Below are 23433 nucleotides of genomic sequence, written 5' to 3' on the forward strand. Positions count from 1 at the left end.
GTGCATGCATCCATGGACAAAATATGAGCCTTTGCAATGTATTTCAAAAAAATACCCTCCTCACCTCTTTGGGAGTTTTATGGGCTGCACAAAGAAAAATCCATTGTTCAGTTGCTGTCATCTGAGTGCATGTATCTGGGTGGCATTCACTCTGTTGAAACAGTTGTTCAGTTAATTAAAACACCAAGCAGTGAGAGCAAAATGCAATCATTTAATAATTCAACTGTCAATTGCTTAACATAAGAAAAATATTTTAAAGCTATTTAATCAAATTAAGCCTTCTGGAATGCGAAAACTATGGTGGCTAAAAAATATGCAAACTAAAAGTCTTCAACACTTTGTCAGCTATTATTACATCTGTAAATACAAGAACAGCCTGCTCTCTGACACAAAAATTAGAGAACAAAAAGAGTTACCTGAAGTTTGACAGCAAGTCCATTGAGCTCAAGACAGAATTGGCTAGAAATTTAAATGCAGTACTGTCAGAACAGCTTCACCAAAGGAAACATTTTAACAAACATAACTTTTTCATAAACACTAAAGGTTTTATGCATCTTTAGCATTTTTAACAATTACACAGGTCTTTTCTGGCATGAAGAAAGCAGAAGAGGAATGAGATCAAATGTAAAAAATATGCTTGAAAATAAATTCAGCAGCTACAACATTTTTGGAATCTTTGGAAATATCTGAAGATTATACCAGGCAGACAAGAACAAATCAATACACAAAAGTCAGAAAACTGAATTTATTATGGGTTCAAAGGAATTCATACAACTATATTCTAGTTTTTGCATTTTTCAGAAAGGATAAACAATAGTATTCCAGTAGCAGAGACTGAGAATATAATATTTTCTCACTTATCAAAACCAAATTTGTAAAATTTAGATTTTCCTACCAATTCATGTTTAGGGGTAAGGAAAAATATCCCTTAAACACGCCCTGAATTAAAACACGACATAAGGTGCAAACTGATCAAACCCATCTCTGCTATATATACTGCAGGGTGGGAACTTTTTTCCTATAAAGGGCCACTGACCCCGGGGGGTGGGAATCAGTCACAAGCCACTCACAGCCCCATGGAGGGGAAGGGGAGGAGCTTCCACTAGGCTTCAACATGGGGCCAGAAAGGAGAGGTTCAGGATGCAGGAAGGAATGCAAGGCTGAAGCAGAGGGCTGAGAGCCCTGACTGAGGGTGCAGGCTCTGGGACAGGGATGGGCATAAGGGGTTTGGTGTGCAGCAGTGGTCTCAGGGCAGAGGTATGGATGTGGGATCTGGGCAGGAGTCAAGAGCTGAAGTGGGCCAAGGACTGAAGCACAGGGTTGTGGTGTGGGAGGAGGTCTGAGCTCTGGAATGAGGAAGAGGATGAGGGAGACTGGGATGCAGGAGGTGGCTTTGGGCTGGGAGTACAAGGTCTGGGAGGGAGTTAGGATGCAGGAAGGGGCTCAGGCGCAGGAGGAGGCGCATGGTGCTTACCCCAGGTGGCTCCCAGTCCATGGTGCAGTGGGGCTAAGGCCGGATCCCTGCCTGCCCTGGCTCCATGCTGCTCCCAGAAGCTGCCAGCATGTCCCTGCAGCACCTGGGGAAAGGGGGAGTGGCTCTGCATGCGCACTTGCCAGCAGGTGCCACCCCTGCAGTTCCCCCTGCCTGCGGTTCCCGAAAATGGGTGCTGTGGGGACAGCGCCAGTAGAAGAGGACAGCATGCAGAGCATCCCTGATCGCCACAAACCAGTGCTCGCAGCTGCAGCCCAGCAGGGAGGAACCAAGCCTCAAGGCTTCTAGACTACAGTGTGGAGACTTGAGCTGGATGAAATTAAGTAAGGTGCCATATCTGGCCTGTGGACTGGAGGTTCCCCACCCTGCTATATACCTGCGAAGTCCAATTTTGTGTCTTTATCGCCATTCCCAAATGCTCAAGAGACTATTGCTGAGACCTCCAGCCCTACCTACCCCCTAAGTCAGCCTGAGTTGAGGTTTAATGCAGTGAAGTTCAGTGTGAAAGCTGCTGATAACCTCACTTTCAGGCATACTCTAGCAGACAGTTTACAGAAGGTTTAATGCTTCAGAGGAAGCAAGGTAAAATTTTCAGAGGTGACTAACTCACATGGCTAAGTTCCATTTTCAAAAGAAAAACAGGCACTTAGGTCTCATTAACAGCTTTTGGGACTTACGCTCCCACGTGCCACATTTTTAAAGATATTTAGGTGTCTAAGGAAGGATGCAGGGAGGAGCCTAGTAGAATTTTAAAAAGAATTTAGATGCCTAAGTCTCTGGGAGGCACTTACTTGAAACCGTATGTTGATGGAGTGACAAGATAGTCAAATTAAGGAAAAACCTGATTTTTTTTCAGAATGTCAGGACATTAATCATAACAAAGTGATGTAAACAATAAAACAGAAATAAGGGAAGAAACATCAGTGAACAGAATATTTAGTCTGTACTATAATAAGGCTATTCCAGAGTGCATTTAATGATTATAATATTCATATTTTAGGAAGGGAAAACAACAATAGAGATGAGGGAAAGTGCTGTCCTTTCAGTCTATACATACTGACATACTTGTAGAAGTAAACTGCAAAGATCTAGTTAAAGTAATTTAAATACATAAACTGACAAATTTAAAAAAAAAAAACCTAACAGGAATCCCTACAACAATGAACTTAGGACATAATACTTCACAGCAGATAAATTCTTACGATTTCAAAGCCTATTACTCTAAAATGTTTAATAGAAGAAAGTTTCTCTCTTGTAGGATTTTAACAGTCATAAACAAAAACATTTATAAATCTATGAGATTCAGACTACTAAAATCCATTATTACAGTTAATCAGAGTAATGTTTTTCCTGATTCTACATTTTGACAAAGCATAACTTCTTACCGTAAGTGTTCATACTTCCACACACCTTCATCCTGGCCTTCAGGGGGTTCCAGGATTTTGTCTATGTTAGAACAGTCTGCCCTTATGTTTTGTTGGATATACTGAAAAGAAAAAGCAATAATCTGAAAGTTGTTTAAAAGTACTAACTAAGGCATCATATTTAGGACTGCTCCATACACTGAAGTATTTTGATCCTTAAATGCCAAAAAGAAGGAAATACTAGCCACTACAGTAAGGATAACAACAATTTCTTATTTTAATCTACCTGGAAGTGAGACACGATGTTGATGGGCCACAGAAAACTAAGGATAGGTGGAGAGAAAAGAAAGCTGATGTCCCAAAAATACATCATGAGACAAACATGTCTTCCCTGAACAAGAAATGGTAAGAGGAGCAGTGAGTTTTACCAGATAGCAATAAAACCTGTTCAGCTGGTCAAACTGGACACCAGGATTCGAGTGATCTCTACACACAAAATTACTGTAATAATACTGGTTTTATATCTATATGGCACTGTCAAGTCGTTTTTGTAAAACTAGATCCAAACCAGGAAGAGTATGTGTCATTTATATACACCCTGCCAAAAGTCACAAGATTTGGGTGACTAGATTTACCCATATTAAAAAGATATATATTTATTAATACAAAAATACCTGTTGAACAGCTAGTGTGCTATCCATTTCTTCAAAGGATTCATCAGGCCAATTGTAAAAATCCTGTGGAAAAAACCTCAAATTTAAACCAGTGGGAGGAAGCATGTTATCTACAGCAAATTCTGAATGCTCAATATCAGGAAACTTCAACTGGTGTTAAGAAAATAACCTTTATAGTTCCAACAAACAGAAGCAGATAAAGTTGTAAAGGACACAATGGGACTGATGCCCACCATCCTAAAACCAAAATATGAAACTTACAATAAAGGACCAACCACAAATTAGTTCATGCCTTAAAACTGAAGCTAATGCTTTGCTTGCCTTGTAATATCAAGTATGAACTTGTAAATGTCATCTCTTCCATTCTTTTTCACGGGGGCGGAAGAGTCAGAACTGGTTAATAATTAAACACCCTAAAAAGAAGTTGAGTGCTCTGAAGGTAGCCATTAGTGAGATCACAGGTAATCAGCAAGATAAGAGGAGTGAGATACTTCCAGCAGCACCTCCTGGTTGATACAATGGGGTGTTGGCCTAGCTCAGCCAGGACTGTTTGGCTGGATGTACAGAGTCACTCCCTCAGCAGCGCCATGCTAAAGAGCAACCTTGCAATTGCAAATAGCCCCAGGAGAGCTCACTCTCTGCAGAGGGGGGTGCTGCAGTAAAGAGGCCACGTGGACTTGCCCCTGCTGGCAAAAAGCCCCTGTGTTACCAGCCCCTTATGCCTACCATAGCTATCATGCAGCTATGCTAATAAGATGCTGGACCATGCTAATGAGCAGCCATTTGCAATTGCGAGGTGGCTCATTAGCATGGAGCTGCAGGGAAAGTGGCCCTGTATAGACCCGGCATTAGGCTACATCTACACAGCAGAGCTATTTCGGGATACCTTGGTATTCCGAAATAGCTACTATCTGCTTGTGAAAGGTGCCTGCTATTTTTAAATACTTTTTAAAATAACAGGCAAGCTATTTCGGCATCCCTGCAGTCCTCCCTGGCAGCAGCAAGGCATGCTTTGAAATGGCGAATGTCGAAATAGCTGATTTCGAAATAAGCACAATGTGCGCTGCGCTGTTTCGAGTTTAGTCGGGCAGCCGTAGCCCTTCACCTGTTATTATTTCATTCACCCTAGCCAAAGTCCTGCCTGATTTCTTCTGTTTTCTCCATTTGCATCCTACACCACTACACAGCATTGTGAGATGCCCAACTCCCCCTCAAAGGCGGCGGCGGCGGCCTGTCAGTGGCTGGGGAAGCAACTCATACACATGATCTCCGAGGAAGAGAGGCGCCGCACAGGTAAGAGGGGGGCACGAAAGCCTCACCACTAGGGCCCTCTCTGAGGAGACAGGGTCCTGCACGCCTAGGGCACCCCTCAGGCCCGGAGCAGAGGGCTAACACCGGAACACCCCCCCCGACCCCCCTGCCCGCTGACAAGCCGAGCTGGGCGCTGGCCACAGCCCGCTGGGGCTGCCCCGCCCGCGCGGCGCGGGAGTCCGGACACCTGGGCGAGGCCCAGCGGCGGGACGGACTGGCCAGGCCCCTCTCCAGCCGGCAGGGAGCGGGGCGGCCGAGCCGGCCCAGCCCTCCGCTGCTGCCGGCCCCTCGGCCCGCGCGGGCACCAGGCGGCGGGGCGCGGCGCCTCACCTGGGCCTTGGTGCCCGGCCTGTTCCGCCTCAGCACTGCCGTCCCCTCCGCCATGACCATAGTGACAGCGGCGCCAGGACCCGGATGCGGCAGCCACTGACGAAGAAGGGGAGGACCAGGCGCGGAGGGAGGGGGCCGCGAGAACCGGAAGCGCGGCGGAGGGGAGGGTGCGAAGAGGGGGAAACAGCCGGCGTGACGACGGGAAGAGGGAGGGTGAAGCAGCGTGCGCGAGGCGGGAGTGGCAGCGGGAGCAGGAACAGCCGCCTCGGTCAGAGTGGCGGGAGAGCGCAGTGAGCGCTGCGCGCGCGGAGGGCAGGCGGCACGGGGTGGGGCGGCCCCGGGCTGAGGCGGGCTGGGCCGGCGTTGCCTGCGCTTGGCGTACCGCTGACGCAGGGTGCATGTGGGCCTAGGGACCGTGGGCAGCTCCCCTGCCTGCCACACAGCTGCTGGCGTGCCGCTCCCTCAGCCTGCGGGTGCAGAGCCCGTGGGGTGTCCCCGCCAGGCAGCCCTACCCCGGGCCAGCTCGGCCAGGCCTCTGAGCAACGCGGGGGCCCAGCAGGCACCCATCGGAACCGCTCCAGTGTCCCGCGGGGGGGGGGCGCAGCGGGCTTGTGCGGGGACCAGGGGGTTGGGAGCGCGGCGCCTCCTCGAGTGTAACCAGGAAAACTCCGGTGTCTCAGAAACGGTCCTTCCGCTGGCCCGTCAATGACGTGTCAGCTCCCTCAGCACGTGACCGCCGCGGCGGCAGCACTCGGGCCGCCCACAAAGGAGCCTCTGCGTCGTTAGTAGCTGCCGTAGGCTCCAGCGGCTCTGGGTGAGAAACCCGCGGGGCGGCAAACGCTTTATGCGGGGGAGGGGGCATTTGCATCCTTACAATTAGCAGCGCCCTAGCCCTGGATGACCCCGGAAGTGAACAGGCGTTTCCCGGAAGTGCTATGCCATGCTTCTGTGGCGGCAACGGTGGAAGCCACAAGGGAGTGGGGGGAGGCCGCTGAGGCCCAGGGAGATGTCCCCTGGTCTGCATATAAGAGCACAGCCCTGCCCTGCTTTTACAACGATAGCAGTTCCAAAAGTCTTCAGTACACCCTACAGTGAACGCCTGCAAACACTATTTTTTGCAGCGTGTGTCCAGACGTGGAACATTCACGTAATAAATTAATGCATTACCAAATGTCCAAAGCTCAGTGTTTGAAGCTACCGTATGCAGGGCCTATCCACAACTCAGGGAGACAGAAACCCATACAATCAGGAAATCCCTGAGCCTAAGTAAGTAGCCTGAAAACAAATGTTTATTTCTGTTGCACACACTGAAAAACTGACAGTCATGAAAATGAGCTAAAAATACTGGAATTTACTCAGTAGGAACAATTAGCATAGATTGTTTTGTATTTAAATGTGTAAGGAATGTGGCAGCAAGACCTCTGTCCTGCTGAAGGAATTTGAGGAATGTGTTCTTTAGAAGATGCAAATGGGAAGAGTTGTTTAGATGTGTATTTGTAAATGGGGTGTGTACAGTAAACCCTGGAGATACCCACAACTTGATTGTGCTTATCTTGGGTTAACATGACTGCTGCCCCTGACAGGAGTGGGATACCATTCCGGCCAGGTAGCAGCTGCAAGTCAGGCTGCCGTCCCTGATGGTAGTGGGGAGATCAGGCTGTCAGCCCTGACAGGAGCCCTGTGTCTACACGAGCCCCATCCTTTCGGAAGGGGCACGTTAGCGAGCGGCTTCAAAAGATGCCAATGAGGTGCTGCCATGAATATGCAGCGCCTCATTGGCATAATGGCAGTCGTGGCGATTTGAAAGTGTGGCTTTCGATTCATGCCGTGCCCATGGAGACGGGGACCTTCCGAAAGGACCCCCCCCCCAGTTTTCGAAAGCCCCTTCTTCCTAACACCAGATAGGAATAAGGGGCTTTCGAAAACTGGGGGGGTGTCCTTTCAGAAGGTCCCCATCTCCATGGGTGGTGCACAATTTGAAAGCCACACTTTCGAATCACCGTGGCTGCCATTATGCTAATAAGGTGCTGCATATTTATGGTAGTGCATCATTACCATCTTTCGAACCCGCTCATTAACATGCCCCTTCCGAAAGGAAGGGGCTCATGTAGACCCAGCTAAGCAGTTTCCTGGTCTCTGGAGTGGGGAGGCAGGTGGCAGCTTGGCTCCTGGCTACCCTCTGCTTGCAGAGCCGTGAAACTGAGCAGAGCAGCAGCTCTGGTTAGTTTCCTGGCTCCAAGGAGGAAAGGGGAGCTGGGAAATTGTACAAGGCTGCTGCCTTGCTCAGTTTCCCCTCTCTGCAAGCAGAGGGAAGCTGGGAGTCAGGCTGCTGACCAATTCCCAGCTCCCTGCCACTTGCAGGACCCAAGAAGTGGCAAAGGAACCCCCACCAGTTAATGAGTGGGCCTGCCTTGTACCATACTTAGGAGCAGAATGTCATCTGTCTCACCATTAACTTTGGACTGTACCAGGTTTAAGTAAGATGGAATATGAACCTACATTTTTTTTTAACACATAATCCTTCCCCCTGCCCCCCCCCACATATTTTATGCCCCTTCACCAAGGTGCCAGCTCAGCCTTTTAACTGACAGGTTAATTAGTAATTACTGAGTCTGGAATGTTGACCTCCACTATGCTTGGGGGGTAGGGAAACTAATTATCATGCAATGCAAACTGCCTTAATGAACTAAATTGTAAACTCTTCAGTACTAGTGTGTGCATCCTATATGGCAGGGGTGTGCCAAGTGGGGTGTGGGGCCTTGAGGATGAGCATGAAATTTTGTAAGTGGGGGCATAGTTCAATCCACTGCTATGTCTCAGGCTCTTCCATCTCATTAAAAATGTTGAACTGTGTTATGGTTTTTATGTTCAGTAAACTCCCAACTTACATGGTGGTTGTATTCTTGACAATCTGCGTAACCCAGGAGCCAGGAAACTGACCAGCGCAGCACAGACTCTGAACTACACAAAGCTGTAATAACAGTAACCTAACATAAATTTACACTTTGATATATGCACTATTGCTAAACAAAGGAAAGGAGAACCCCATTAAAAGCAAGGCACTGTCCACAGAGTCTGGTGAACTAAGTCCTTTTCTGAGAGTTCTTTACCCACACACTCCCACTTATAGGCTGTGTCCACACTAGCCCCAAACTTCGAAATGGCCATGCAAATGGCCATTTCGAAGTTTACTAATGAAGTGCTGAAATACATATTCAGCGCCTCATTAGCATGCGGGCAGCCACGGCACTTCAAAATTGACGCAGCTCGCCACCGCACGGCTCCTTTTCGAAAGGACCCCGCCTTCTTCAAAGTCCCCTTATTCCTATGAGCAGATGGGCTCGTCTGCATACTTGGCTTAATCTAATTCTTGACCTCCCCCCACAACCCCTCCACTCTCTGATTTGCTCACCTTGATTATCTTTTTCTGATTTGTGCTCCTTGCTTACTGTTTTTGGTTCTCTGTGCCTTAAATATCGAGTCTGTTCTGGTCTGGCTATGGTCTGAAGAAGTGGGTCTGTCCCATGAAAGCTCACCTAATAAACAATTTTGCTCGTCTTTAAAGTGCTACTTGACTGCTTTTTGTTTTGATAGTGTATAGACTAGCATGGCTTCCTCTCTGTTACTTGTCTGTTGCTGTGTGGGTTTGGCTCTAGGCAAAACCCTGCAATTTCAGATCTCTGTGGTTTAAGCTGCCAGTGATTTCAGCTTAGTGGCTTTAGCTCTCGAATCTCACTATCCACCAGGGTGGATTCTCACCAAATAACTACAGACCCTGGCATTAGTCTGGACTTTAGTTCTATCTTTGAACAGTGTGGGGAAAAACTAGCCAAACCAGAGGCTGAATGGCCAAAAGGCTCCCAAGCCAGCTGGTTCAACCTGTATCACCTCCCACATTCTGTGTCACAAGGCTTTACCAACGAGAGCCCTGTGGGATCCACATCTTGCACAGAAAGTATAGAAAGGTTCTATACTTTCTAAAGGTTAACTAACATTTGAAGCACATACTATACTTTCTAAAGGTTAACTTAACATGTGACGCACAGAAGTTGGAGTTTTGATAGTTGCTTGTCCATGACTTTAAATTCAAGGACAGCAGACCTTCCAAATTGCACATAAATCTAGCTGAAAAACGCATCAGAAGGCAATATATATCAGTTTTATCAATGTACAACCAGCTCTTAGTTTTTGCATATCCAAGAGAAAAGAAATTTTTATTTATTTTTAACCAAGAAGTTTGAAGTGGAACCTCAAGCCTCTTTCAGCAAGTATTTAATGGTTTATTTCTGGCATTTGTCCGTGTTAAAATTTTACCAAGTAGATGACTGTTTGAAGAATCATTTCACGTTTTTTTTATCTGCACCCTTATTTTTCACAAGTGAAAGTCAGAGCAAATATGTGCCCCATTTATTTAATATGATTTTTGCAAGGTTAGGTCTTCTAGATGTAAAGTGCTTTTTTCTACATGGAAGCCTCCTCCAGGCACACTCCTGCCTCCTCACAAGTGACAGAGCAACAAAGCTTCCTGAACATAATACAGCTGTTTTTAGGCACCAGCTATAAGGTGGCAGAAGGTGAATGAAGTTTGAAAGGCATAATTGCTATGCTTAACAGAAGCACATGGGATCTTTTTCAGGGGGATAAGGCACCATGCCACATTTATTGAGCAATATAGGCAAAGCAGCATGTTTTGACAAACACACATACACACACACACCCATCCAGCTGATGTTATAGGTACCAGTCTGTTGCCCACCCTGATCTACTAACCAGATAGATCAGGAACAGGGGAGTGGGAGGGTGGGTGTTGAGCCAAGTTCTTTCTGTCAGGACTGGTGCTCCATGTTGTAGCAGGACAGAATGCAAAGACTAAGCCGAGACATGCCATTCTTTATAGGATTTTTCCCTCATAAGCCATGTCTACACGTGCCCCAAACTTCGAAATGGCCATGCAAATGGCCATTTCGAAGTTTACTAATGAAGCGCTGAAATGCATATTCAGCGCTTCATTAGCATGCGGGCGTCCGTGGCACTTTGAAATTGACGCGCCTCGCCGCCGCGTGTCTCCTTTTCGAAAGGACCCTGCCTACTTCCAAGTCCCCTTCGAAAAAGAGCCCCGTCTGGACGAGATGCGCGGCGGCGAGGCACGTCAATTTCGAAGTGCCGCGGCCACCCACATGCTAATGAAGCACTGAATATGCATTTCAGCACTTCATTAGTAAACTTCGAAATGGCCATTTGCGTGGCCATTTCGAAGTTTGGGGCACGTGTAGACATAGCCATAGAAGTCCATGTGTTTTACTTTATCAGGCCTTCCTTAATCACTCAGCATGTCAAACTTCCCAACATTTCCAGCAGTGATTCTGGGTGGGAGCTCATTTGGGTGTTTCACTGCATGCTGATGGCCCGAGGGTGTTGGTCTCCAGAAAGTCCTTATCCATTCTTCATCAAAAAGGGGTGTCTGCCTCCAACTTTGAGGTAGTAAATCTTCCTTGTTTTGGTTTGCCCCAAGTCCTGGTCTCAACCTCTGATATTCTAGATGTCCCTTGCAGAAAATGCATCTGCCCTAGACTATGATGCCCATTCCTGGTAGCCTGGTACATCAAGCATTTAGAGATACTATGAGCAAGAATCCTATGTGCATCCTAGGGATTTACATTAAAATTAACTTTCATCTCAGTTCTTATCAAGTTAGTTTATAAAAACAAACGAGGCTGGTAATATTTTAAATCTCAGCCACCTCAAAGATTCAGCTTAACATGACCTTGTTTAAACACCAAAGCACAAGCATTAGCATAAAAGATAAGTGATTGCATCATACGTGTTGTGGTAGCAAAAGATTAATTTGAACAAGTTTATTAATATTGGGTTAATCAATCAGTTGGTTTTAAAATAGAGTAATTTCAGTTTCAGAGATAAAATGCATCATTAGAATCATGAAGTGAAAACAAATAGGGCAGCTTTCAAGATAGTTAAGTGTTTAGGCTTCATTTTTATGCTAATAATTTATTCAGGATGATTTAATTCTAAAATACTTCTTAGACACATAGGCAAGTCACTAATTTATGCCAAACAGGAAGTGATGTGATTGTGCCCAGTTTGGAAACATACCCACTGAGATGCAAGCATCAGAGGGATAGCTTTGTTCAGTGTGTATCTGCAAAAACGAGGGCTGTGTCTACACTAAGACAAAACTTTGTAATGGCTATGCTAATGGCCAAATCAAAGAATACTAATGAGGCACTTCGAAAGGACTCCGCACACTTCAAAATCTCTTTATTCCCCTCAGCTGATTTTGAAACATTCAGGGATTTTGAAAAGTGTGGGGTCCTTTCAAAGCACTGCAGCTGGAAGTGTGCAAATGCTAATGAGGTGCTGAATATTCAATAGCACCTCATTAAAACAAAAAAGCAGTCCCCATAGTACACCTCATTAGTATTCTTTGATTTGGCCATTAGCATGGCCATTTCAAAGTTTTGTCTTAGTGTACACACAGCCAAGGAGTCCTATTGCATCTTAAACACTTAAAGACTTATTTGGGCATATGTTTTCATGGGGAAAAACCTACTTTGTCTCCATGCATCTGGGTTTTGGCCCATGAAAGCTTATGCCCAGCTAAATCTGTTAGCCTTTAAGGTGCCACAAAACTACTCATTGAAATGCAAGCAAATGTCTATGAAGAGGTGGTGGACACCAACAGATACCAGAAAACTGGGGCAGGTGGCATTTTGGCTAGACACAAGCTTATGTGAGACCATTAATGTCCACATAACACAGGGGTTTGACTTAAGCTCTCATCCTAAAGAGGCACAGTTGGCAATCCTTATCTATTTTGGAATATCAACAGAACACAGGAGCAATACAAAAGACAGAGAGGTAGCTGTGTTAGTTTGTATTCTAGCAAAACAAACCAGCAGTCCTGTAGCACTTTAAAGACTAAGCAATTTTTTATTTTGTTAGTCTTTAAAGTGCTACAGGACTGCTGGTTTGTTTTAATACAAAGTACAGTTATGGTTCCAGGAAGTTCAGCTGTTTCAATCCTTGAATTTAGACCATTAAACCATCAAATCACTGTATTACCAGAGGATAAAAAGCACCATTTTTAATACAAGTGCTTCCTCATTTCAATTTCAGTGGGTGTAAGAAAGGGCCTATAATTTTCTGACATTTTTCTTGGAACTTGGTTTTCATAATTATTGTGTTAATATGCAGGTTGGCTTTTATAAGTAGAAGTATTTCCATACTATTATGGTTAAGTTCTGTGAGTGGTAGCAACAACTGCCCCTAAGTTTGATTAAAAATAACCTGACAAATCAGAGGAATCCATTTACCATGTAAGTATGCAAAGAATGCAAAATTAAATCAGGTTTGCACAGTCCAAATATCAAACTTCCCTACTAGAAAGGAACATTCTGCATAAAGGCTTTTATGCTCTTAAGGTTGGGTGAGCTTGGGGAAACGAGACAGAATGCATGCTACGTGGGTTGATTGCTTCAGGAAACAATTTTATATATATATATGGTCCCTTTCATCCTGAGACAGTGGTTAGCAGCAATGAGGATCTATGGGGAGCATTTGAATCTGCAGCTTCTCTTGCAGCTTATCCCTCCAATGTTGGATTTGCACAGTCAATTGCAATAACTGCCTATCAGCCTATTTCCACATTCTTGAGTCTGAGTTTTTCCTTCTGTGATGTTCAACTCGTGGATGCCACCACTGCTATTGACTGTGGCAGCAGCTGTGAGCTCCAAGCCTCAAACACCACATCCTCATGCAATTGCCCCCTTCCCTCAGCAGGCCTGGTGGGTGCGTAACAGAAGAGAGGAGCGGAACAGTCTCTCGACCTTTCCAGACGACAGTACCCCTTTCAGGGGTCTGACTGGTCTTGCATATCTAACTTTCCTCATTTAAAAACTACCAGCATACAAAATCAGACAGACAAACATGAACAAATGTCAAACCAGACTTACTGAAAACAGGTTCTCTCATTTTTAGCTTATAAATCAACTGACTATAAATGATGCATTTACATGTGTGCATAGTATATCAAGCAGTACAGACAAGTCATTATGACATTTTAGTTTGTACGGATTTTCTTAGTACTTATGTAGCCTACTGTAAAACTAGACAGAAAGCTAAATGATTTTTATGTACCTCCTGGATGTCCACATACTCCCACCTGGTAAATCATTGGAGCAGGGTCAACAACTTTTTTGAGGCAGAGTGTTGAAATTTGACCTTTGGACCGCTTTGTACAGTCCATCAGTGACACTTTTTAAAAATCACTGAAAGTCCTAGTTACAACAGCTTCATTAATAAATAAAGGTGCAGACCTTTACCATTTAGGTAGTGGTTGGTAGCATTAGCTAGTCTTTTGCTAATGCACAGGCAGCATGACTTCGAGCAAGTTCCCAGCTGCACGGGGAACATGGGGTGGTGTTGAGCTTCCACTTCATGTGTGAAATCAGCTTCTGCGCCACTCTTGGCAACCATACCAGGGGTTGCTGACCCCTCCACTGGAGTATAGTTATCTTGTATCTTACAGAAAATAACAGGAAAGAAAGGGGGCAGGGCATATGCAAGAAGCCCACAAAGAAAAAAAATATATAGTTCCATTTTACTGGCAAACAAATGAGAGCACAAGGTTTAACACTGCACAGTGCGCATCATATTCCCCCGCAAAATTTTATTAGTATTATGCACAGAAATATTTCAAAAAATACTTGCTTTAATGAATATCAGTGACACTATCTTGCTGTGGATAGATGGCATATTAAGATTCTACTGTGTAACAGAGGGCAGACCTCATTGACAAGATATGCAATTCCAGCTTCAACACCGATTTATCCACATAGAGGGAGGTTGATGAGAGTAACTCTCCCAACTGAGATTGTACCAGGGCCATGCACTATATCAAACCCCAGGCCCTGAATGAGTCGATCTTTCAGTAGAGATATACCCAAATATGAGCCAACTCTTTACATGCCTGTGTGAATGTATAACTATTATATTAAAATAACCATGTTTCTATGCAAGGGTTTTATTTCCAGCTCTAAGATAGTGGGTTTTTTTTTTTTTTTGTTTGTTTTTTTTTTTGGAAATGTCACCAGCACAACTGTCGTGGAAGTGTGCAGAAAAAACTCCCATTGAAATTTAGTCAGTTTCACTGTTCCCCTGAAACAGACTAACAATGAAGCCCCAAACATACATAGGGCAGCAAAGAAAAGAATGCAGCCCACACCCAGACTCTGCTCTGACCCAAGGAGGAATCAAAATTCTTCTGAGGGAAGGTTGGGGGAAGACACAAGACAGCCCCCAGCATTGTCTGCCCACATGAAGAGCACCCAGTTGTTTAGAACAAAAAGCAGTTAAGTAGCACTTTAAAGACTAGCAAAATAGTTTATTAGGTGAGCTTTCGTGGGACAGACCCACTTCTTCAGACCATAGCTAGACCAGTTGTTTAGCCTTGCTTTTTTCACTTGTACATAGTTGAACCCCCACCCCATGGATTTTTCTGCGAGCCAATGGCATGATAAAAAAAGGCCTTTTTAGTCCTTTTTACAGTCTATCTGTAAGTTATAAAAATTTAAACTAACACCAACCCTTTGAATTGTCCAGTGGAACTCCCAAGTAAGAACTTAGGTTTGTTTCTCTGACTGTACACATCCTTTTATTTTGAACTGTTCAGATCACTACAATGGGGTTGTAGCAGTTATTTCAGAGAGACTGATTATCTGTTTATAATAAAATAAAGAGCAGGAAATTATTTACATGATGGAAAAAAAAAATCAGCATTTTAGTGGAATGGACAGCTTCATGATACTGCAGACATTCGAAAAACTCAGTCCACATACTTTCCAAGAATGTCACCATCTCTAAATAGGAAATACTCCTGAAAATGAAGAGAAAGTAAGTTAGTAACTGTTGCAGCCAAATCACACAGAACTAGTTACTGACTGCAAGGTCTGTAGCACTAAACATTGCAGTCCCTGAGACTTATTTATCACTGAAGGCTGAGGCCAATGTTACACTATCAAAAGAACGATTAGCCCAAGGACTTTCATAAGTGTCTGTTGCTCTAACAGCCTGCCACTTTCATTCCAAGGATTATTTTCATCCCTCAGCAATGCTCTGAGGCAAATTTTCCAGCAGGAGCAGCCTTTGATATTATGTCTGCAAACTAATGGGAGTAGGAACATTAAGTGGTAAGAGGCTTTGAAGTCTCCTCTCTGCCTCAGCAAAGAGGACATTGCAGTCAGCTCCCTAGATAGTTTCCCTCCCAAGATGCAGAGGAAACATGCAGCTGTGGAGAAACATTAAGTGCAGTACTACTTTTCACAGCAGTGGATCACAGAGGCATAGTGTGCAAAAGCTACAGGGCCTGCATGATGGGCTTCAGTTTGAATATTAGTAGTTTTATCTACCATTCAGTTGGTCAACACCACTATTCACTTTTTCCCATTTAATGGCCTATTAAATAGAAAAATTCTAAAATAAAATAATCCTGAATATTAGTAAGCCAATTTAGTTTGCATGTATAACGTTCAAACTAACCTTTTCTTCCAATACTACTTTGGTACCTCCATATTCTGGTAGCAGAACCTTCTCACCAACTTTTACACTAACTGGCTGAATTTCTCCATTCTAAAAAGTAAGGAAAGAAGCTCAAGTTTCTACAAACATCCTTAATTTATTCACAAGCACACACATTTACTTAGAAATAAGCAGAACATATTTAATAAGAACTGTTTATCAGTGAAAGTTCTAATCCTGGGGGAATCTGTGCAACACTTCAAAATTCTGCATTTTTTCGTGTCAAACCAACCTAATCATACCACTTCCTAGTGCTTTTGTTATGCATGTGGTGGTGCCTCATGGGTGTGTTCTTTTGCCTTGCCCCAGAGGATTTCCACATAAATCAGGGTGCAGTGAACTGCAACTCTTCCACAGTGAAAGTGCAGCTCCTTTAGAGTCACCCAGACAAAACCACCCCTTTTCTCTACATAGCAGACCCCAGGGAGAGGGGCTCCTGCCCTACAGCAAAATGGCAAAGCTAGGGAATTCTGTTATAAATAACTACCCCACTAGCAGCTACCCACAATTTAAAGGTTTGCCACCCCCACCATCAAGTTGTAGGCCTTCCCCCCCACCAACCTTCAGTGGTACTTCCCTGCAGCTCCCAGGCGCTCTGCCTGAGAAGACGGGGAGGGGGTCTCTGCTTTAGTTCTGTGGGGTGAGAGAACCATAAGAATAGTGACTCACTTGCAGCTCTCATGTGTTTGCTGCTGCCTCTACAACAGCTACAGCTCCAAGCTTGCTAGCTCCAGAAGCTCTTGTGAAGGACAGTGCCATATAGCATTATGTAGACTTGTTTTTAAAGCTCCAGACTAACTTGTCTACCCCTCTGATATATGTGGCATTATGTGACTAAGAGGGGACAGAAAAAAATCTGGCAATAGGGGGCATAGGACTGCCCACATGTCACCTCTAGCATCTACCCAGCTGGGAGCAGGGTCTCTCATGGCTCATCCCAGCAGATGCACGGCTCATCCCAGCAGATGCACCCTGTGTACCCCAGCAAGCACACCCCAGGCTCTAAAACATCTGAGGACTGTTGTAATGCAATGCAGAGAATCAGCAAGGTTGGCTGCCCCAATACAGAAGTTCCCAAATACAGGACACTGCCAGGGGTACAGTTGCAAAGGGGGGGCGGGGATGTGCTCTGTAGGTGTTTGTACTGAGAAAGGGTATGTGAAGGGTGCAGTGGGTTGCGCATACCTCACACCCCAGCAACCCCTAACCACCACCAGAGCCCAGCTGTGGTGCTGCTCTCTTCCTCTCCCCCCCCGGCCCCCAGTATCAAAAACCCAAGGGAGAAAGTCTGATGCAAGGTCTGGGTGGCTTGTGTGCAGTTTCCTGCATGCCACCTCCTTCCTTCAGTTCCCACATCCCATCCTCTGCTTGTGAATTAGGGAGCCAGGCTCTGCAAGATCCAGCAACTAATAATGGCAACCAGCAGTGCCAATTCTGTAGTAAAAAGTTAAATCCCCCAATTTTGCATTGTGAAGTGGTACAGAATTCCCCCAAGGATAGCACTAATGCAATCTGAAGAGAGACAGATCAACTGCAAAGTAATAAATATAATTTTTAAAATATACTAACTACATTTCAATTAGGATGATGAAAATAAACTAATCATCCTCTCAAGCACTAACACAATCCTGTAACACTTGGGTAAAGAAAGCAGCAGCAAAATACTTCAATTCAATTGATCTTCATGTCACATTAGTTTTTTGAAATTTATGTTTGTGATTAAAACAAATTTGGCACCTAAATATCAGTGTCATGTTAGGTATGAGCACTACAAACCAAAACAAGTCCAAGGGCAGGATTTGGGCCTTTGAAATACTTCTAAAGGGCAGGCTTCTAAAAAGCTATGTTAAATGGCAAGTAAACCATAAAGGCCACCAATAACGAGAAATAATTCCCACTTTGTAAAATTGCTACTTCTGATTTTGACCAACAAAACTCTCAAGATGTGAGCAGCATTCAGATACCAGCCATTTACAAAAACCCATTTTGTTAACTAGTTGGAGCAATTATCATGAAGTCAACTGGCCTAGTAGCGACTCCTGCAATTCTGCTTTATAATGCTTAAATTTATCCTTTTAATTTCAGATATAAAAATTCATGGCATATTAGTTTATGATGACCAAACAGCACAACATAATTTAATTATCTAGCCCTGCTGTGTCCAATATGCTTGCCACTTACCACCTGTGGCAAACTTGACACCACAGCGTGACAATATGTAGCAGCTGCACATGTGGAATGCACTCTGCCTGCTCTGCACATCCCTCCAAGTGGCGGCAGCAGCAGCTCTTGCCCCAGATGGCTCTGTTGAGCCTCACTGTTTGTGCACGTGTGTGGTGGTGGGGTGCTTGTCTCTGGGGGGGGCACCACTGAAGTGCCTGGCTCTGGGGGAGGGCAGTGAGTTAGAGTGGGTGGGGAGCATGCCCTGCTAGGGCAAATGAAGAAGGACCACAACCGTGGAGATCCTTGAGGTACTACTGCATACCCATTTAGCCAACTAAGGATCAGGTGTCTGGTTTCAGTACCTAATTCAACAAATTTCTGCCTCATGATTGTAGCTGGCAATGAGATTTTAAAATAGCCAGTCCTGTTCTACCCTGCCCCCAACCCACATTCTGTTTTATACTAGTAAATCTGTTCATGCTTGTATAACTAACTGTTCATTAAAAATGAAATTGTACACATGCCATATGCCCTGAAGGATGTATCTACATTATTTTCCTTACTTACAGACCAAGTACAGAAGTCCCTTCTAACTAAAGTTTTTATACTACTCTATAGTTAGACCTGCCCCCACCCCTCCCTGCAGGGCTGCCAGGAGGCCAGCTCCACTTGCCATCCTGCTGGATGAGGGATATTGTCAGACCAGAGAATACCAGTTTCAGGAAGTGCAACCTGTATCAATGACACTATTTAATAAACTATGTAACTACATTTCTGTTCTGCTCTTCTACCTTAGGAATGTGTAATGGGCTGCAATTTATTTTATTATGTGAGAACAAATCTTTAGCCTCCCAATAATGGTGGACTGCATCATTTAACAATTGATGCTGGAGCAAGAAAACCCATTGTCACAAACACTTTAATGAACAACTTGTTTTCTTCAAAGCTCTTTACGATCACCAATAACTAGCTCTCACAAAACATCAGTGAAATAGGTATTAATTCCTATTTTACATACACGGACAAAACACTAAATTTATCAAAGAAGCTAGGGGTGCCAGATTATGTCTCTAGAGTTTTTGGCTCTTTGTTTTTTTAATTTCTTCCTCTTCAAAATACACTTACTGTTTTGATCACGCACAAATTAAATGACTGGCAAACATCCTTTAGCTAACTGTTTTCTCTATTTGTCAGGTAACAACCTGCTTCTATTAGTTTTATCCAAAAAAAGGTTAGTGATACAGAAAAAACTTGACATATTTACCTTGCCTTTGGCCCCTGATCCAACAGCCACTACTGTTGCTTGTAGCACTTTTCCTTGAGATTTTTCCGGAAGCATGATGCCTCCTTTGGTTACAGTCTCAGCTGCACATCTTTCAACCAGAACCCGATCAAACAGAGGAAGAAATTTTCTAAATGCTTTCCCTGCCTGTCAAAAAAGAATTTGATATTTTTGTACTTCATGCAACAAAGCTGTAATCCAAAATTTTAAAACCACATTATTTAAATAACAAATTAAGGGCTAGATTCTAAGCATGTGTGACTCCCACTAGTGTCAATGAAAGTTGCAAGCACCCATGTCTTTTTATTATGGACAGAAGTTATTATTGAAATGAAGCTAGTTATTGTTGCATGAAGATATCCCATCAATTCTAGACGAGAAATAGCCTCCCAAATATTTTCAATGTAGGTAACAGGTATGTTTAAAAATTAAGATGCACAGAACTTTAAATAACTAAGGACAGGGGTCTGCCACATGTGGCTCTTTAAGTACTTCTTTGTGGTTCCCAACACTATGATTGGGAAAAAAATCTTCATTTTTAATAAATGAACATCTAAAAGCCCAAAAATGAACAATTCATATCTAAATAGCAAACAACGTGCTCTCAAAACATTGGATAATCCCCCTTTAATATGTGCAACACATTGTGGGATGATACTGTCTGTATTTGTGTTTTAATTATGTTGTTAATAAAGTCTTGATTTTGTCAAGGAAGAGGAAACTTGCAGTATTCCTGATGTGAAGAGCAATAAGCATTTTAAGAAAGAAAAGTGAAACTAAATATGAAATAAAATTGGCATAATTAAAGTGGGTTTGGAATGGCTTCAACAAAAACAGGAAAATCAAAGCTGAAAACAGAATTTCAAACTGAATGGACCCCATCCTTCACATTTATAGCCAGTTCACCTGGGCTCCCTTTACGTCTCATTTGCAATGAGAAATTTGCCAACAAAACATGCAACTTAACGGGAATATATAAAGAGTTCATGAATGTCCTGCAGTAAACATGTATCCCATTACAAATCATTGTGTGTGCTGTTCTTAAAATAGGCATTACAAAAAGTATGGTTTGACATTATTTATTAAGGACCATCTCCTGTTCACATGCACTGCAGATCCTGGATTATTGAGTTTTTTACTTAATTTGGAAAAAAAAATGGCTCTTCTTCCTATTTTGGTTGCCGATCCCTGAACTCAGATAATACAAAATATTAAAAGATGCGGCAAACTTCAGGAAAACCCTACGTTTTAAGCCTCTATGCATCTAAAAACATTAAAATGACTTATTTTTGATAAAATGCAGTTCACAAATAGTTTTAAATAACTTCACCTACGGCTGAAATATATTTGTGGAATAATTACTGATGCAGTTATTTTAGACGAAGGCTTCAAAACAGAGAAGCCAAGATTAAACATACCAAATTTTCATCTAGGATTTGAAATATTCAAATTTAGCACCAGGCTTCATAGAATGCTAAGTTATTTGGGGTAGAAGGCAATTCACTCATTTTTATTTTGCCCACTTTTGAAGTTTGAAATAAAGTGTAGAAATAAAAGTTTTCAAATGCCGCTCAGCGAAAAGTGTAAAGATTTAATTTTTTTTTTTTAAGGCTTTGTATATATTTATGTATATTACAAACACTGGCTCTTTGGTGCTTGGTGAAGAAACAGAGCAGGAGGGGGAATGGGTATAGCTCAGGATGGAGAAAGAAAACTCAGTACTATGAGAGAGAATTGCAATTATTTTTAAGTTAGCCACAGGCAGTCGTAAAAACATTACCCGCCTAAGGCTGTTATTTGTCAGTATTAACTATTGAGTCAGCAGGTTAACAGCAGCATTTGAGATCACATAGAAAAAACTAAAATCAAGTGTGCAAATTCTGCAACTTCACTAACCATAGAACACAAGAAAGGTAGGTACAGGAAACAAGAACACATTTTAGTTTAAAAATAATCAGACTGCTGTGTTCGGAGAACTGCCAAGTCACATGGCAGTAGCTCCCACCTCCTTTCCAGTAGCTTCTACAGATGTCTGGGTGCCACAACCTGGACACTTGCAGAAGCAGCTGGAAATACAGAGAAAGCACAGATTAGGTCTCTCCATTAGGGGCTGCTGTTACACAAGAAAAAGGAACCGTCTTCACAGATCATTGCTACTAACAGAAGCAGACTATTAGGTGACACAGGGATAAAAAAAAATTCTCAAAAGTATTAGCTAATTTTAGCTCATCCCCCATTTCTATTAAGACATACACAATATAAGTATATAGAAAACAACTAGTTTAAACAACAGCTCAGATTTAAGCTTTTGGGGGCTTTCATACGATCACTTTTAAATCCATCCTGTTGCACGTGAGAGACTAAGAAATTTATTATGTCATGAGCTTTTGTGGGTCAAAACCTACCTCATCATATGATAAACCCAACTGATGAAGTGGGCATAACACACAGGAACTCATGACCTAACAAATTTATTAGTCTCTGAAGTGCCACAGAGCTCCTGGTTATTTGTGAAAATATGACTAACATAGCTCCAACCTCAGACTCTTAAACAGTTTTTCCTCCGACAGGAAAGACTACAAGATGTGAAGATCAATGTAAAAAAATTAATTGCAGATTAAAGGAGAAAGGATTTTCCCCCTCTATCTTGGTTGGGTTTGGCATTGTCTAAAGATACATGACAAATGCCTAATAAAATGAACTCATTTGACCGCTGTATTAAGCCTTACTTTTTATAAACGAAACAAAAAAAAGGTCACATAGCACTTTAAAAACTAACAAAGTCACCTAATAAATTATTGTTAGTGTTTAAAATGGTACACAGCTGCTTTTTTGTTTTGTGAAGACAGACAAACACGGCTACCTCTCTGACTTTTTATAAACTCTTCTTTCTATTAGGTACCAAAGCAACTGTATTTGAAGAAGTATCGGAAAAATAGCCGTTAGTCTGGATCTGTAACAGGAAGGAAAGGTTCTGTGGCACCTCATAGACTAACAGAAAAGTTTTGACCATGAACTTTCCTGAGCACAGTATCTGATGAAGTGAGTGTGTGGTCACGAAAGCTCATGCTCAAAACTTTTCTGTTAGTCTATAAGGTGCCACAGAACCCTTCGTTGGTGTATTTGAAGAAGACATTCTTGTTCTCCCAAGTGGTAATATTATAACATTCTGCAGCATCTACACGACCTTGAGACCATCCAAGGTCAGTTTCATACATAAGCCAAAAAATTAATCTACTTAAAGAATATTAATTTAAAAAGATTATTATTGGTTAAGTAACAGGTCAGCTTGTAATACATGTTCACATGCGCATACTGCCTGTTAAGAGCAGGCAAACTTTCGTTTCGCGACTACCTAGGGTGACCAGGAACATTTCTTTTCCAACCTTCACGGTGAACGTCCGGGCTTTTTCCACAGCCTTAGCGCCCATGCAGTTGACTCGTGCAGTCCATCCCTGACAGGGCCGGCTCCGCAAACCTGCCGCCGGGCAGATCGCGGTGCACCTCCCTACTTAGTGCTGCTGCATTGGCCGGAGCGAGGCCACGTGCTCCAACCCACCGACCCTAAAGGAACACAGCTGGGCTCATGCAGGCCTGCAGGACGGCTGGTGTAACAGACCTGTCCCCCACCACTGGCTCTGATAGGACGGGAAATCGGGTGTCCCAGGTAGCAATGGGCGGCAAGCCGAGAGCAGCGCCCCTCCAGCGGCTACCACACCCGCTACCGGCTCCCCTCCCCACCCCACCCCACCTGCCCCAGATTCCCCCCACGTCCGGCCCAAGGGCCCATAGCGAGCGACGGGCGCAGCCACCGACACGCACGAGAACCAAGCACTCACCATAGCGCGCCGCGTGCCTACCGCTCTCCGACTGAGCGCCCACACCGCCCACAGCTAATACACGTGTGGGGGAGGTCACTCTGACTGCGCATGCGCCACCCCTCACCCCTCCCGGCGCCGCGAGACAACAGGCAGAGCTACTTCCGTTGTTCCTCCAAAATGAATGTTATTGCCACTGTTATTTTTTACGTTTGCAGGTACGTTAAGCGCTAGACTCGGATGCTCTATGCAACAATACCAAATGCGAGTCTCAGCAGCTTGTCGTTACGACCTGCACCGGCCCAACAGGCGGAAGTGACGTACTCCCACCTTTGACATACGGTGAGCATGAGCGTTCGAGAAAGTTCTGGAATTGGTAGGCCCCGAAATCTGTTTGATTCATACG

General features: G+C 43.8%; 1 protein-coding gene across 3 annotated transcripts in view; it reads right to left on the reverse strand.

Moving 5' to 3' along the window:
- Positions 1-23249, reverse strand: part of LOC142016678 (MOB-like protein phocein) — a 34880-nt gene extending 11631 nt beyond the window's left edge. The window contains exons 1-6 of one of the 3 annotated variants that reach the window (XM_075000804.1): positions 23049-23249; positions 19192-19356; positions 3531-3593; positions 2878-2978; positions 417-459; positions 65-151 (exon numbers count right to left, since the gene is read on the reverse strand). In XM_075000804.1, coding sequence (XP_074856905.1) covers positions 65-151; positions 417-459; positions 2878-2978; positions 3531-3593; positions 19192-19356; positions 23049-23051 — 462 coding nt within the window. In that variant the 5' untranslated portion in view covers positions 23052-23249. Of the gene's footprint in view, positions 1-64; positions 152-416; positions 460-2877; positions 2979-3530; positions 3594-5171; positions 5932-13137; positions 15064-15725; positions 15816-19191; positions 19357-23048 lie in introns of those variants that run through there. The other 2 variants (XM_075000802.1, XM_075000803.1) reach the window with 2 other exon arrangements.
- Positions 23250-23433: the final 184 nt, after the last annotated feature.

This window comes from Carettochelys insculpta, chromosome 8, assembly GCF_033958435.1.
Source record: "Carettochelys insculpta isolate YL-2023 chromosome 8, ASM3395843v1, whole genome shotgun sequence".
Lineage (NCBI taxonomy): Eukaryota > Metazoa > Chordata > Testudines > Carettochelyidae > Carettochelys > Carettochelys insculpta.